This window comes from Oryza sativa, chromosome 3 (assembly GCF_034140825.1).
Source record: "Oryza sativa Japonica Group chromosome 3, ASM3414082v1".
In the NCBI taxonomy this organism is placed as follows: Eukaryota; Viridiplantae; Streptophyta; class Magnoliopsida; order Poales; family Poaceae; genus Oryza; species Oryza sativa.
In genome coordinates this window covers 22,255,802-22,271,448 of record NC_089037.1, presented here as the reverse complement: position 1 = coordinate 22,271,448, position 15,647 = coordinate 22,255,802, and the positions used below count along the sequence as shown (strand labels likewise).

The following is a 15,647-nucleotide window of genomic DNA, read 5'->3' as shown; positions in this document are numbered from 1 at the left end:
CAAGTAATACATCCTAAGATATGCTAAATATTCCAAAAAGATATACACATAGTACGAATGTTAGTTTCATAGGAACTAACTCAATTGTTCTGACATAATATTTTCTTATAAATTCAAGCCGGTACGGTTTTAAGTAATTTTAGTTCATAATTTTATATGTTGCAAGGGTAATTAGAAGAAATTAATAATCAACATACAAATTAATTCCAAACAAATTATTGATAAAGATAAATTTAGAATAGAGTTAACGAATATTACAAGAATAAGTCAACCACATGTAACCATTCGTAATAAAAATTTCAAGCAACATTAAATAAAGCGCCCGCGCATTTGCGCGGGTTGCCCTCCTAGTTAATATGAAATATTTTTGTGCACATGGTATACCTTATGTCTTGGGCATAGGGATGCAAAAGCGAAATTTGATCATATATTCTTCTTGGATACGCAAAGTGAAATTTCGTATAATCATCTTAGATTGAATTGTAAGAATAGTACTCCCTCCATCCAAAATATAAGGCACAACCACCCTTAACCCAAAGACCAAGAAATAATTATTATCATCTTGTAGTTTGGATCATTCTAATAAATACAATGCATGCATCTAATAGAATTAGAGGATGTGAGAGTGAAGGATTTAAAGAATTAATAATTTAATGGAGAAAATATCATAGTTAATTGTATGCATGCATGTATGTCTTATATTATGGAACATATATATAAAAAAAAAGTGGTTGGTTGTGTCTTGTATTATGGAATGGAGGGAGTATGTGTCTAGTAAGATTTTTGACGAGGTGGAGCCGTGGAGGTGAGAGCAAGAATGCTTTATATTTTTATTCTATATGTGGATAACCTCTCGTGTTAGTAACACTTGAGTCTCCTCACAGCTTCTTTCAAACATAGAAATTTCACCGAACTTGTACGTAACTACATTAATCGAAAAGCCCCCACAATCTCTTTACTTCAAAATAGTCAATTTTCGATCCAAATGAATTGTAAACGATCGATCTCGGGCTGAAAAAAATCTTTTGTCATAGTAAAAATCTAACGAAACTGCTACACATTTATTTGGGACAAAATTTGAAACATTCCGATCAACTTGCTCCTCAGTTCCAGTTTAGACAAGCTTAAGATTCTAAGAATTAGTTGGCTAATAGCTAGTTTTTAAATATCTGGAGAAGTTGGGTTTTCCAATTTCTACCATCTAATTTATTTTTTAGATTTTACAATTCTCAAAATCTGATAACAATTTAAATGGAGTTGCAGTTGCTCCCAAAACAGGACCTCACGTCCTCAGCTAGTCCCTGATTCTTCGGAAAAGGGGAGGGATATTTTTCCCTCCCTCCACTCCGCTTGAGCGCCCTCCGTTGGTCCGTTGCTTCCCGAGCTCAGAAATCGGCGGTTCGAGCTTGGCGTCCTTCCCACTAAGTGCAAGGTCAATAGAGAGCCCACTGCCATCTCCAATTTTCTGTCCAGCTCAGGAAGAGCTATCCTATAGCTTATCAACTACAATAGATTAGCTGTAAAATATCAGAGATTAATGCATTGAACTATTTAATGCATGCATGGCCATTTTGTTGCACCACACATACACAATCACATCAGAGCTAGTTAAATAGAGGATTAATAATCGAAACAGTGAAACAGTTACGATGATTCACAAATCTTCTGGCAACATGCCATCAAACAAAAGGACCACAGAAACTAGATAAAGTTCTTTGGTCTGATTAGACATTAATAAGCCACACGAGGCAACTTTTTAGGGATAACAAAATAACAGTTAATAAAAACATAGATATAAACTGAGATAGTTCTTGATATCCATGGACCATCATCAGCCATCTTGATTTGTTGCCACCAGCCTGTAGTGGAGAGATGGAGCAGAATATAAATTATGTTATCAGCAGAACAATCACAGTACAAATGCAATATTAATGCCAGAAATCTAACTACTTAGTGATGGTCAAATTTCTGCCAATTACAGTAAACTTTTCCTAAAACTAGAAAATTAGATGTGTCTCATTCCAATAAATTTTCTTGAAAGATTGTCACAGCCGCTACACTATAGTAACATAGATTCTCCAATCATATTTTTGAACTGAGATGTAAAAAAAGATCAATAATGCCGCTCCTTCTCCCTCCTCCTCCCACACCCACACCACCATGCGCTTCCCGCGACCCGCTCCACGCTGCCCCTCGCCGGAGCCGCAGCCCGAGCACGAGCCGACCACCAAGCCGGCACCGGCGCACCGCCTCCGCGCGGTCCACCCTGCCAGCCGCCGCCCGGGACCTCCTCGCCGACGACCCCACGCCCCGCGCCTTCTCCGCGCTCCTCAAGGCCGCCTCCTCGTCCGCCTCCCCGCCTCGACGGCCCTCCTCCCTGGGCCTGGGCGCGCAGCTCCACGCGCAGGCCGTCGTGCGCGGCTTCCTCGGCGGCGACGACAGCACCATCCTGGCGACCGCCGTGCTCAGCTTCTACGCGTCGTGCCGGGAGCCCGACCTCGCGCGGAAGGTGTTCGACGGAATGCCGCGCAGGAACGCCGTCACCTGGAACGCGCTCATCAAGGGGTACGCGCAGGCGGGGCGCAGGGAGGAGGCCATTCTGCTGTTCCGAGACATGAAGAGGGAGGGCAGCCATGTTGCTCCGGACAGGTATACGTTCCCGGCGTTGCTTTCTGGCATCGGCCGAGAGGGTGGCTCTGGCCGCACGCTGGAGCTCGGGGGAGCCCTGCATGCGCATGTCATCAAAGCAGGGCTGGAGAGAGACCCTTTCGTGGGGGCTTCCCTGGTTTCCTTGTATGCGGCTAGAAGGACATTGGAGGATGCAAAGGTCGCCTTTGATCAAGTGGGTTCTTCCGATCCAATCGTCTGGTCATCCATGATCTCTGCGTATGTGAACTGCGAGGAGGAAGAGGGTGCTCTGTTGATTTTCTTCAATATGTTGTGCCAAGACATTAAGCCAACTCAGTTTGTCTACTCGACCGTGTTTTCTGTCTGTGGAAGAATGGGAATACTGGAGATGGGCAAGCAAGTTCATGCCCACAGCCTGAAGAGCAATACTGAAAAGGATGCCGCAATGTTTAACGCGCTTTTGACCATGTACTCGGATTGCGGATGCATTAATGACGCACAGAAAGTATTCTCTTCAAATGATTGCGTGAATGTAATTTCTTACAATTCAATGATTTCAGCTCTTGGACAGCACGGATATCCGAAAGAAGCACTTGAGCATTTCAGGCAGATGAAGTTTGCTGGTCTTATGCCTGACGAGGTAACCTTGTTAAATCTGATCTCTTCTTTCAACCATGCTGGTCTTGTTCATGAAGGCCTGCAGATGTTCAATTCCATGGTGGATATTGAAGGCATAAAACCAATGTATCAACATTATGCCTGTGTTGTTGACATGCTGGCTCGATCAGGAGAGATTGGCAAAGCCATGAAAACAATCAATGAAATGCCCTTTGAAGCTGAAGCACCGTTATGGAGGATTGTTCTTGGTGCATGCAGCAAGCACCGTGACATTGAAACTGGCAAGCGCATTGCAGAGATGCTGTTTGAGATGGAACCCTATGAAGCCACAAATTATATACTTCTTGGTAATATTTATGCAAGGTTAGGAAGGTGGACAGAAGCAGAAAAGGTTAGAAGTCTGATGGGTGAGAGAGGTGTTTATAAGGATGATGCATTTAGCTGGATTGAGATGGGTCAGAGAACATATAGATTTGGTGTTGATGACCGATCACACCCCATCTCCAGAGAGATATATAGGAATTTAGATAGATTAATAAGTACTATCAAGGTTGCAGGCTATGTGCCTGATATCAGTTTTGCTGCACACAATATACAAAGGGATAGAAAGGAAGAATCATTGTATTATCACTGTGAAAAATTGGCATTTGCTTTTGGGGACTTGGCTGCTCCTTCTGGAGGCACTCTCCGCATCATGAAGAACCTTCGTGTTTGTGGTGATTGTCATTGTGCGTACAAATACTTCTCCCTTGTTACAGGAAGAGAAATAATATTGAGAGACAATCAAAGGTTTCACCATTTCAACAGTGGTTTTTGTTCCTGTGGTGATTACTGGTAATGGATCAATAAGCTATTCTGCAATTTCGCATCCTAGCAATGATTTAAGAGCTCTAATGACACCATATTTGTTTAGGTATGTGTTGAGCTTTCACGCAAAACAAAATTTCCATTCATTACATAGGAGCACAATATACCTTTTTTTTTTACCATGTTCAATGCATGTCACATAAAAATATTAATGAGTAGAGTTGTAAATGATATTCATGTTGTTTTGCTACTTTCATTCGACATGTATGTTCCAAATTTAGGAAATAACAAATCAGTATATATTTTTAGATCCTGTAGTAAAGTTCTTAAAGATTCCTCAAAGATATGAAATTCTGGTACTTCTACCCAGTACCTTTGCTCTCTAACCATGCTGTAGAATGCTTATTTTGGGTCCATTTGGATAATGGGATCTGAGGAGTGGGATTGAGATATGGAAATGAATGAAGGGTTCGGAATTAGCATGAAATGGGGTGGAAGAATGGATGACTATTGTCGGTGACATGGGACCGGGAGTATCATGACTAGAGGCTTGGGCAGCCGCGGTCACCCACGTGGCCTGACCCCCTCGGGGGGGTCGGGCCCGAGGGTGACATGGCCACCCCTTCCTCTGTCTCCCCGAGGGGTCGGGCCGCTCCCGTTTCGGCCCCGAGGGCTGGGGCGCCCCGACCCCCTGTGGTTTTGGCGCCACGTGTATGGGTTAGGTGAGCACGGCGGGGCTCACCTAACCGCATTTATTGCGGGTTGGACGAGCACGCCACGCCGCATTTAATGCAACGCAGCGCGCTCGTTTATCCGGTCTGTGACCGGTCGCAGTGTGTGACCGGTCACAGACCGGTCAGATTGCGGGTTAGGTGGCAGCAGGCGGCCTGTCACACGCCTCGCCCCGTCCCGTCGGAATGATGAATGCCTCCAGGCACTTGTCCCTAGCCGGAGCCGGCGTGCTAACTCCTGGAGTTAGCACGCCAGTCCCGGCCAGATACGTTCTAGGCTTCATCGCAACCATTGCAAGGAAGTCATTGTATGAAGAGGGACAGACGTGCGGCATGCTAAACTGACACGTGGTGGACAAGAATGACCGGTCTGTGACTGGTCTGACGCCGGTCACGTCATCGGTAGACAAACTGTGCTCCCGCGTTGCATCCGTTTTCGGCGAAGTGGAGGTAGGTATGACCCATCCCATCGGAGGGGTCATTCGGACAGCGGCCATTGCAAATCTCCGCCCATTAATGAAGGAATGACAGGGTGATCCCCTGTGTCAGGCGAGTGACAGCGCTGGTCCACACTCAAGAACAAGCTGTGTTTTAGCTTCCAAGCGAAGGCGCGAGCCAAGTTTTGGTCAAGATAGGGTGGGTCCCCACCCAAAAGAAGGGGTAGGTAGAAGTGTTGCATGTGGTATCCCCTTGAGATATAAAAGGAGGACCTTGCCCACTGAAAAGGGGGGATAAAAAAAAAAGATCGTAGCTTGGAGGGGGGAGAGAGAAGATGGTAGCTGGGATCGGAGAGAAAGAAGATCGTAGCTTGTAGAGGAGAGAAAGAAGAAGAGGGTTTCTAGAGCCTGGACTTTCTGGTTCTCCGGCTCTCTGTAAATCCTTCACACACAGATCCACCAGAACACAGGAGTAGGGTATTACGCTTCTCAGCGGCCCGAACCTGTCTACATCGCCCGTGTCTCGTGCATTTGCTCTCTCGCGAATATTCCACAGATCGAGGGTGAAGAACCTCACTTAGCGCCCCCGGCCGAACCGGCAAAGGGGGGCCTGCGCGGTCTCCCGGTGAGGAGCCCCAAGCTCCGTCATCTGGCGCGCCAGGTAGGGGTCGCGTGTGTCTTTCTGAGCCCTCACCCTCTTTCGTGTGCGCTAAGCTTCTCCCGCTTAGCCCAATGGCTGAACGGGCAGTGGCGCACAACCCCTCTCCGAGCGCTAGCGGTGACGACGGGGAGCAGAACCCGCGCCGTCGAGCTCGTACTCCACCGTCCCCCTCTCGCAGAGGTCTTGGGCGGGAGGAGGCGCTTGAGGGGGTCGAAAGATCCGCGACTTCGCCGCTCGCGGGTGATGGAGAAGGACGGCGAGACGGGGAGCGTCGCCTCCTCGTCTACGGCGATGGCAGCACGCCCCAGGGCGCGCTCCAGGCCGCAGGCGCGCTCCTGCGTCACCCGCCCGTCGTCCCTAATCCAGAGACTCCAGCCCGACGTTGGCTGGATGACGTGGCCAACTTGGTCATGACGGCGCAGCAGCGCCTAGGCGTCGGCGGGCGGTCCTCCGCCAACAAGGCCTCTGGCGCTGCTACCGCCGGCTCAGTGTCGTCGAGGCGGAGGGTGCGGCGAGCGGCGGCCGTTGCCCGCCGTTCGTTCGCCATTCCCTCGACAACGCCTCCGACCCAAGAAGATGTGCGCGGGAGGCCGGATGCCCGCCTCAATATCGAGCGCCGGCGCAATGGTTGTCGTGCTGCCCACGCAACGGAGGGCGCTTCCTCGTCCAGAGCGCCACTTCGGTCCGGGCACGGGGGCCAGTCCCCCGTGTCCCCGGTTGGCGGTGCCGGCTGTCGAGCCTTCGTGGCGAGCCTTCGAAACGTCCGTTGGCCCCCAAGGTTCCGGCCCACCATCACCGAAAAATACGACGGAAGCGTCAACCCCGCTGAGTTTCTCCAGATCTACACGACTGGGATCGAGGCCGCAGGGGGTGACGACAGGGTCATGGCGAATTTCTTCCCCATGGCTCTGAAAGGTCAGGCGCGGGGTTGGCTAATGAACTTGCCACCCGCGTCGGTCCACTCTTGGGAGGATTTGTGCCAGCAGTTCACTATGAACTTCCAGGGCACATATCCACGCCCAGGTGAAGAAGCGGACTTGCATGCGGTACAGCGAAGGGACGATGAGTCTCTTCGCTCGTACATTCAGCGGTTCTGTCAAGTCCGCAACACTATACCATGCATCCCCGCACACGCGGTGATCTACGCGTTCAGGGGGGGCGTGCGGCACAACCGCATGCTCGAGAAGATCGCCTCCAAGGAGCCCCAGACCACCGCGGAGGTTTTTCAGCTCGCGGACCGTGTGGCTCGCAAGGAGGAGGCCTGGACCTGGAACTCCCCCGGTTCCGGTGTGGCAGCTTCGGCCGCCCCCGGGTCCGCCGCTCGGCCAGGGCGGCGGGACAGGAGGAGGAAGAAGAGGTCGGCCTATTCCGACGACGAGGGTCACGTCCTCTCCGTCGAGGGCGCTTCGCGGGCCACCCGAAAGGGGAAGCCTGCGAGCGACAAAAAGAAGGAGGCCCGCGCTCCCAGCAGGGAACGCCCGTCTGGCAAATGGTGTTCCGTGCACAACACCTCCCTCCACGACCTCGCGGACTGCCGCGCGGTCAAAAGTTTGGCCGAGCGGACGAGGAAGTGGGAGGAGGAGAGGAGGCAGGAGCGCCGTGAGGGCAAGGCCCCGGCGGCTCCTGCCGGCAACCGGCGAGGTGAGGCCAAGCAGAAGGCCACCGCCGAGGACGTTGATGATGGCGACGATGACCTGGGGTTCCAGGAGCCCGGGGCCACCGTCGCCACCGTCGATGGGGGAGCGTGCGCTCACGTTTCTCGCCGGAGCCTCAAGGCCATGAAGCGAGAGCTTCTGGCCACGGCCCCTACCCATGAGGCGACGCAGCGGGCGCGATGGTCGGAGGTTGCCCTTACCTTCGACCAAACCGACCACCCGCCGTGCGTTGCCCGGGGAGGACAGATCGCGATGGTGGTTTCCCCCACCGTTTGCAATGTGAAGTTGGGGCACGTCCTCATAGACGGAGGCGCAGCCCTCAACATCCTTTCCCCCGCAGCCTTTGACGCCATCAAGGCCCCGGGGATGGTGCTCCGGCCGTCCCAGCCGATCATCGGTGTAACGCCGGGGCACACTTGGCCGCTAGGTCATATCGACCTCCCGGTCACTTTCGGTGGTTCCGCCAACTTCCGCACGGAGCGGGTGAACTTCGATGTGGCGGACCTCAGTCTGCCCTACAACGCGGTCCTGGGGAGGCCCGCGTTGGTGAAGTTCATGGCGGCGGTCCACTACGCCTATCTCCAGATGAAGATGCCGGGCCCCGGTGGCCCCATCACCGTCCACGGCGACCTCAAAGTCGCGCTTGCTTGTATGGAGCAGCGCGCGGACCACCTCGCCGCGACGTCCAAGCCCGCGGGTGGCGACGAGAGGCTCAGCACCTCCGTCCCAGCCACCCCGAGGCAACGGATGGTCACGTGCGACGAGGTCCCAGTCAAGGAGGTTGCCCTGGGCGACGGCCCGTCCAAGACCACACGAATCGGTGGTCTTCTGGACGACAAATAGGAAGACGCGCTCGTCTCCTTCCTGCGGGCAAACGCCGACGTCTTCGCCTGGAGACCGGCGGACATGCCCGGGGTCCCCAGGGAGGTGATTGAGCACCGTCTCGCCGTGCGGCCGGGCGCAAGACCGGTCCGGCAGAAAGTGCGGCGGCAGGCCCCGGAACGTCAAGCCTTCATCCGCGAGGAGGTGGCGCGACTTCTGGAGGCCGGATTCATCCGTGAAGTCATTCATCCGGAGTGGCTGGCGAACCCGGTCGTCGTCCCCAAGGCGAACGGCAAGCTTCGGATGTGCATCGACTACACCGACCTCAACAAGGCATGTCCTAAGGACCCTTACCCCCTGCCACGCATAGATCAGATTGTCGACTCCACCGCGGGGTGCGACCTTTTGTGTTTTCTAGATGCATACTCTGGTTATCATCAGATTCGCATGGCTAGGGAGGATGAGGAAAAAACTGCATTCATTACCCCCATAGGAACTTATTGTTATACGACGATGCCTTTCGGGTTAAAGAATGCAGGTCCTACTTTTCAACGTACTACTCGAATTTCTTTGGGTAGCCAGTTAGGACGCAATGTTGAGGCCTATGTTGATGACTTGGTTGTGAAGACGCACAACCAAGAGACCTTACTCTCAGACCTAGCGGAAACTTTCGAAAGTCTCCGCTCCGCCCGCATAAAGCTGAACCCCGACAAGTGCGTGTTCGGCGTGCCTGCGGGCAAGCTTCTCGGGTTCTTGGTCTCTGCCCGAGGCATCGAGGCCAACCCCGAGAAGATACGAGCTATAGAGCGGATGCGCCCCCCCAGCAAGCTTAGGGATGTGCAGTGCGTCACCGGCTGCATGGCCGCCCTAAGTCGGTTCATATCGAGGCTGGGAGAGAAGGCGCTACCCCTATTTAAGCTCCTCAAATGCTCCGGGCCGTTTACCTGGACGGAGGAGGCTGAGCAGGCCTTCACTCAGTTGAAGGCGTACCTCAGTTCTCCCCCAGTCCTGGTCGCCCCGGAGCCAGATGAGCCGTTGCTACTCTACCTGGCGGCAACCCCGCAGGTGGTCAGCGCGGCGTTGGTCGTGGAGCGCGACGAGGACAACCCTCACTCCGCGCATCCCCACCCTGTGTCGACTCAACCCGGGAGTGAGCAGGGAGGAGAGGCCCCCGAGCCGAACGGTGGCCCAAGGCCCCCGACGGCCGGAGCTGGCCCTCCGCCCACTTGTCCGACGGTACCAGGCGCCCCCGACCCCCAGGAAGGCCCCGGGGCCACTGCGGGAAGGCCGCACCTGTCGTCCTCTGACCCCGAGGTTAACCCTGTGTCGACCCGACCCGGGAGAGAGCAGGGAGGAGAAGCCCCCGAGTCGGACGGTGGCCCAAGGCCCCCAATGGCCCCCGAACCGAACGGCGGCCCGAGGCCCCCGACGGCCGGAGCTGGTCCTCCGCCCGCTTGTCCGACGGCGCCAGGCGCCCCCGACCCCCAGGATGGCCCCGGGGCCACTGAGGGAAGGCTGCGCCTGTCGCCCTCCGACCCCGAGGTCATCGGCACAGAAGCCGAGTGCGCGGCCTCTCGGACGAAGAGCGCCCCGTTGATGCGGCCCCTAGCGAAGAGGATCGGCCCCGCCGAAAGGTGCAGCGGCCCGTCTAATTTGTTAGCGAGGCCCTTCGGGACGCCAAGACCCGATACCCTCAGGCCCAGAAAATGCTTTACGCTATTCTGATGGCTTCGAGGAAGTTGCGCCATTATTTCCAGGCGCATCGGGTCACAGTGGTTACGTCTTACCCCCTCGGCCAAATCTTGCATAACCGAGAGGGTACTGGACGAGTGGTGAAATGGACGAGAGGGTACTTGCACTTTGAACCACGCCACGCGATCAAGAGCCAGGCCCTCGCCGACTTTGTGGCAGAGTGGACCCCAGCTCCCGAGCCCGTCTCCGTCCCCGAGGCCAGCTCGGGCCCCGAGCAGCTGCCTCACACCGCCTACTGGGTGATGCAGTTCGACGGCTCCCTGTCTCTTCAGGGCGCCGGTGCGGGGGTCACGTTGACCTCGCCGAGCGGAGACGTCCTCAGATACTTGGTTCGCCTCGATTTTCGGGCGACCAATAATATGGCGGAGTACGAGGGACTCCTTGCGGGACTCAGGGTGGCAGCTGGACTGGGGATCCGCCGCCTCATGGTGTTAGGCGACTCCCAGCTGGTCGTTAACCAGGTCTGTAAGGAGTACCGGTGCTCTGACCCGCAGATGGACGCTTACGTGCGCCAGGTGCGGCGTATGGAGCGCCATTTCGACGGGATAGAGCTTCGGCACGTGCCCAGACGGGATAACGCGGTCGCCGACGAACTCTCAAGGCTCGCTTCTTCGCGAGCCCAGACCCTACCGGGCGCCTTTGAAGAAAGGCTTGCCCAGCCGTCAGCGCGACCCGACCCCCTAGGGGAGACGGATGCGCCTGAACGGCCCCCGAGGCCCGTCGGAGTCCAGGCCTCGGGACCCGAGGGGAGCGCTCCCAGCTCCCCTAGATCGATTGCTTGGATTGCTGAGATCCAGGTGTACCTCACAGATAAGACTCTACCTGAGAACCGCGAAGGGAGTGAACGCATCCAGCGCATCTCCAAGCGCTACGTGCTGGTAGAAGGGACCCTCTATCGGCGCGCGGCTAACGGAGTCCTCCTGAAATGCATTCCTCGGGAACAAGGTGTCGAGCTTCTTGCCGATATCCATGAAGGTGAGTGCGGAGCCCACTCCGCCTCACGCACCTTGGTTGGCAAGGCCTTTCTCCAGGGTTTCTATTGGCCGACGGCCCTCAACGATGCGGTTGACCTGGTCCGGCGGTGCAGGGCGTGCCAGTTCCACGCCAAGCAAACCCATCAGCCGGCCCAGGCCCTGCAGACCATACCTCTTTCATGGCCGTTTGCTGTCTGGGGGCTCGATATCCTGGGTCCGTTTAGGCGGGCCCCGGGCGGGTTTGAGTATCTGTATGTCGCTGTCGACAAGTTCACTAAGTGGCCCGAGGCTTATCCGGTCATCAAGATCGATAAGCACTCCGCGCTTAAATTCATCAGGGGCATCACTGCTCGGTTTGGGGTGCCTAACCGTATCATTACGGATAACGGCACCCAGTTCACTAGTGAGCTCTTCGGTGACTACTGCGAAGACATGGGCATCAAGCTCTGCTTCGCCTCCCCCGCCCACCCCAGAAGCAATGGCCAAGTGGAGCGCGCCAACGCGGAAATCCTCAAGGGCCTTAAAACCAAGACCTTCAACATCCTCAAGAAGCACGGCGACTCGTGGATCGAGGAGCTGCCAGCGGTGCTCTGGGCGAACCGAACCACGCCAAGCCGAGCAACCGGGGAAACGCCTTTCTTCCTCGTCTACGGCGCGGAGGCGGTTCTCCCGTCTGAGCTCACCCTGAGGTCCCCTCGGGCCACCATGTATTGCGAGGCTGATCAAGATCAGCTTCGCAGAGACGACCTCGACTACTTGGAAGAGCGAAGGCGGCGCGCGGCCCTCCGAGCCACGCGCTACCAGCAGAGCCTGCGGCGCTACCATCAGCGCCACGTCCGGGCCCGATCACTCTGCGTCGACGACCTCGTCCTACGCCACGTCCAAACGCGTGCCGGATTGAGCAAGCTCTCACCAATGTGGGAGGGTCCGTATCGAGTGATCGGTGTCCCCCGGCCGGGCTCCATTCGGCTGGCCACGGGCGACGGCACAGAGCTGCCTAACCCATGGAACATCGAACACCTTCGTCGCTTCTACCCCTAGTGGGGGTCGGGTGTCACGTCTCGGGCTCGGGCCAACCCCGCACCCCCCCTCGGGCGTGCAGGGTTGGCCGGGGGCTACCACACATGCATATTCTTATCTTTTTTTATCTTCCGTATTTCAATAAAAGCATTTTCGATTTCCTAAGGACTGTGTCTGTGCTGTTGTTTCCTTTTGAAGAATCTTGACTTGAATTAGCTCGCTTGTGCTCGATCCTGCCCTCGGTGGCCCGGGCCGGTTAAAATCGCCAAAAGGGGCCCAGAACCGAGCCGTGCCCTGGGACGTGGTGAACTCCGGGGGGGAATCGGCAAAGGCCCACAATCGGGCCATCCATAACCCTCGGTCATCACGCTCCCGGCCTGGCCAGTCTCGACATGTGGATCTCCCCAGGCACTAGCCCCGACCCGCGCCGTTTGAGGCTGGGACCTGGGCACGAGCCCTTGTTCAAGCCAAGACACAGAAGGACCGCGGCACAGACCATCCTTGTCTCATACGCACAACAAATAGAATTGACACAGAAATTTCCTCTTTATCTAATTGCAGATTAAATTAGTCTATACAGGAAAGGGGCCCGAAGGCCTCGGAAGAAGAAGAAAAAGCTATTTAAGATAGGCATGGGCCTGGGGGCTCATTCCGACGCGCCCGGGTCGCCGGCCTCATCGCCGCTGTCGCCCGCACCGCCGTCACCGCCCTCCTCGTCGGAGTCGAGGGCGAACGCGAGCCGGGGGGCTGTACCCTCGAAGCTGTGGACGATGTGGTCGGCGGCGTCCCGGACCTGCGCGCGCGCGTCGTCCTCAGTCCCGGGAGGGAACTCGTCCAGCGCCGCCCACGGGGAGAAGTCCGGATCCCTGGCCTGGTAGCTTGCCAGTACGAGCTCCACTGCCCCCCGGGCGAGGTCCCTCGAGGATGACTTGATCGTCTCCTCGAGCTCCTCGGGGAGCCGCTGGAGAGTCCCGGCCATCTCAGAGAGGCGCTGGGCGAGGCCCCCCTGGTTGGCGGGGTACTTCGCGGTCCGCCCGCCCAGAGGCCCGCCTGCCGCCCAGCGCGGTCTAGACGGGAGTCGGCGTCCCGAAGCATGCCGGGCCCTACCTCGCCTGCCAAGCGGAGGGCCTCGACCTCCCCGGCGGACGAGTCCAGCGCGCCCTGTAGATCGGCGATGGTGTGTTCGGCAGCTGCGAGGCGAGCGGCTAGGTCGCCGTCGCCCGCGGTCGCCCCGCCGTTGTGCGCCCTCGCGTCCAGCTCCTTCGCCCGCGCCTCGAGCTCAGCGGCCCGCTGATCCAGTGCGGCCCTCTCGGCGCGGGCGCCTTCCAGATTACGGCGCGCCTGCTCCTCCCGCGCTGCCTCGCAGAGGGACAGGCTGTCCGCCAGCCGTTGCGCCGCGGCCTCGGCCTCCTCGAGAGCTCGCTCCCGCTCGGTGAGCGCGTCCTCGCGGAGGCGGAGTGCGGACTCCTCTTCGGCGCAGGCGGCCTCGTGCGCCGCCAACGTTGCCTCCCGGATGGCAACGGCGGCCTCGCGGTCCGCCAGGTCCCTCTCCCTCGCGCGGGCGTGCTCTTCCAGCGCCGTGGCGCGAGCCTCAAGGGCCTCTTCGCGCCGCCGGGACGCTGCCTCATTCTCCGCCGCCCGACGTTCCCGGGTAGCGGCGGCGTCAAGGATTCCCCGGGCGGTGTCGAGCTTCTTCTCTAGCTCCGCCGCCCGGCTCCTGTATTGGAGGCGGAGGTCGTCCCGCACCTCGTCGAGCACAGCGGTGGCGATGAGGGCAGTCTCCCGCTCCTCCTCCACCTCCCTGGCGATCTCCGCCAGGTCCCTCCGACGGGCCTCGAGCTCTGAGGTATGCCGGCGGTGAGCCTTGCGGCCCGCCTCCACCATGGCCTCCACTGAGCGCCGCCCCTCTTCAACGCGCGTCCAAGCCGCGTCGAGCTCCGCCCGCTCCGCCTGCAGGATCTCCATCTGGGCACTTAGCCCGTCCAGCACCGTGCTGTTCGCGGTGGCTAAGGCCTGCAGTAGGGGCTCCGCGCTCAGTGGGGCAGTGGAAGGCAAAGGGGAGAGCCGCCTCGGTGTGGGTGCCGCGCGGCTCGGTCCGCCGATAGACGTGCCGGACTCGGGGGCGGCCTCGCCCCGAGGCCGGCTCGTCCTGAGCGCCGCCCGAGGGGTCGGGCCCGAGCGGTGCGCCCGCGGCCTCGTCGTGGGTGGCCTCGGAAGTCGTCGTCGCTTCGGGCGGAGTCGGGTCGGGGGCTCGGTGGGCCGCCTGACGTGCGTGCGCCGTCTCCGCCTCCCGGACGGACTCCTCGGCCCAGCGCGGTCTGGCCTCCTCCCGAGTGGCTTCCTCAGCCTGGCGAGCCCGGACAGCCTCCTGGGCACCCTCCTCGGATTCCCGGAGGCGGTCCGCGGCTTCTCGCCGGTCAGCTTCCCGCCTCCGGGTCTCCGCGGTCGCCGTCTCCTCGGCCTCAGACCGACCGGACTTGGAAGGGCGAAGGGGGCGCGACGGGATCTCGCTGAAACAGAAGAAGAACCAGAAGGCAAAAAGAAGCGGGTAAGTGAAAACTTGCCTTGGGGATGGGAGAATGAATACGGCCGCGGTGGGCGCGGGAACGAACCTGCAGGGAGGTCGGCTAAACGACCACCTTGGGGGAGAGATGAGGTTTCCCCGGCATGGTTCCGTCTCCCCCATCTTGCGGAGCCGCTTCTTCTTTCGCCCCCCCTCGGGCTGCGACATCGGCGCGGCACCCTCCGGGCGCCTGCTGCTGGCGCGCACCGCCCCGCCCCCTCGGGGAGGAGATGGGGAAGGGGTACCCTCCTGCTTCCTCTTCCCCCGGGCGTCGGCAGGGCGGCTGCCCCCCGGACCCCCGTCGCGGGGCCCAGAAGCACGACCCCCTCCCGGGGTAGATTGTTCCCCCCTGCGGCTCCCGCCTGCGCCTTCGTGGCCTCGAGGAGCCCGCTCCTCCGACGCCCCGACCGCCTGCATGATGGACAGGATGCTGGCGCGATCTGGATCGCTGCAGAGGGGGAGGACACCTTGGGGAATAAGGGATGCCTCCACGGAGCTGAGATTCAGCACCCGTTGGACCACCATCCTCAGGTCCTCAGGGACCCAATCCCATTTGTGCCCCTGATGGGTCCTCATGTAGTCCTCGGACCCGGTGTACTCCCAGGCGCCCCGGGCGCGCCGCTGGAGCGGCGCAATCCGGCGACGAAGGTAGTCGCCGTACACCATGGCCCCCGTCAGCCCCTGGGATCGCAGACCCGCCAGGCGGTCAAGAACGGCGTCGTAGCCGTCTCCCAGATCTACTGGCGCCCGCCAGCTGGAGGCCTGCGCCGGGGGCTGGCTCGGAAGTCGGAGGCGCACTTCATCGGCGAGGGGGGTGTAGAACCAGTCGCTCTTCCAATCGTCCCACTTCTTGCGGAGGACGCAGGGAATGTAGCGGTTCAGCACCGGCCCCCGCGGCTGGAAGTAGCAGCCACCGACTACCGACGGCGGCGACACCGGCTGTACGGTGAAGAACCACCGGAACAGCCGAAGAGATGGG

The 15,647-nt window shown here is 58.1% G+C and overlaps 1 protein-coding gene across 1 annotated transcript; it reads left to right on the top strand.

Annotated features, from left to right (window-relative positions):
- The first annotated feature begins 2,119 nt into the window (after window positions 1–2,119).
- On the top strand, window positions 2,120–4,084 carry LOC4333330 (pentatricopeptide repeat-containing protein At3g24000, mitochondrial). The gene has a single exon (XM_015774086.1). It carries the CDS (start codon window positions 2,120–2,122, stop codon window positions 4,082–4,084), a length of 1,965 nt encoding a protein of 654 aa, XP_015629572.1.
- Window positions 4,085–15,647: the final 11,563 nt, after the last annotated feature.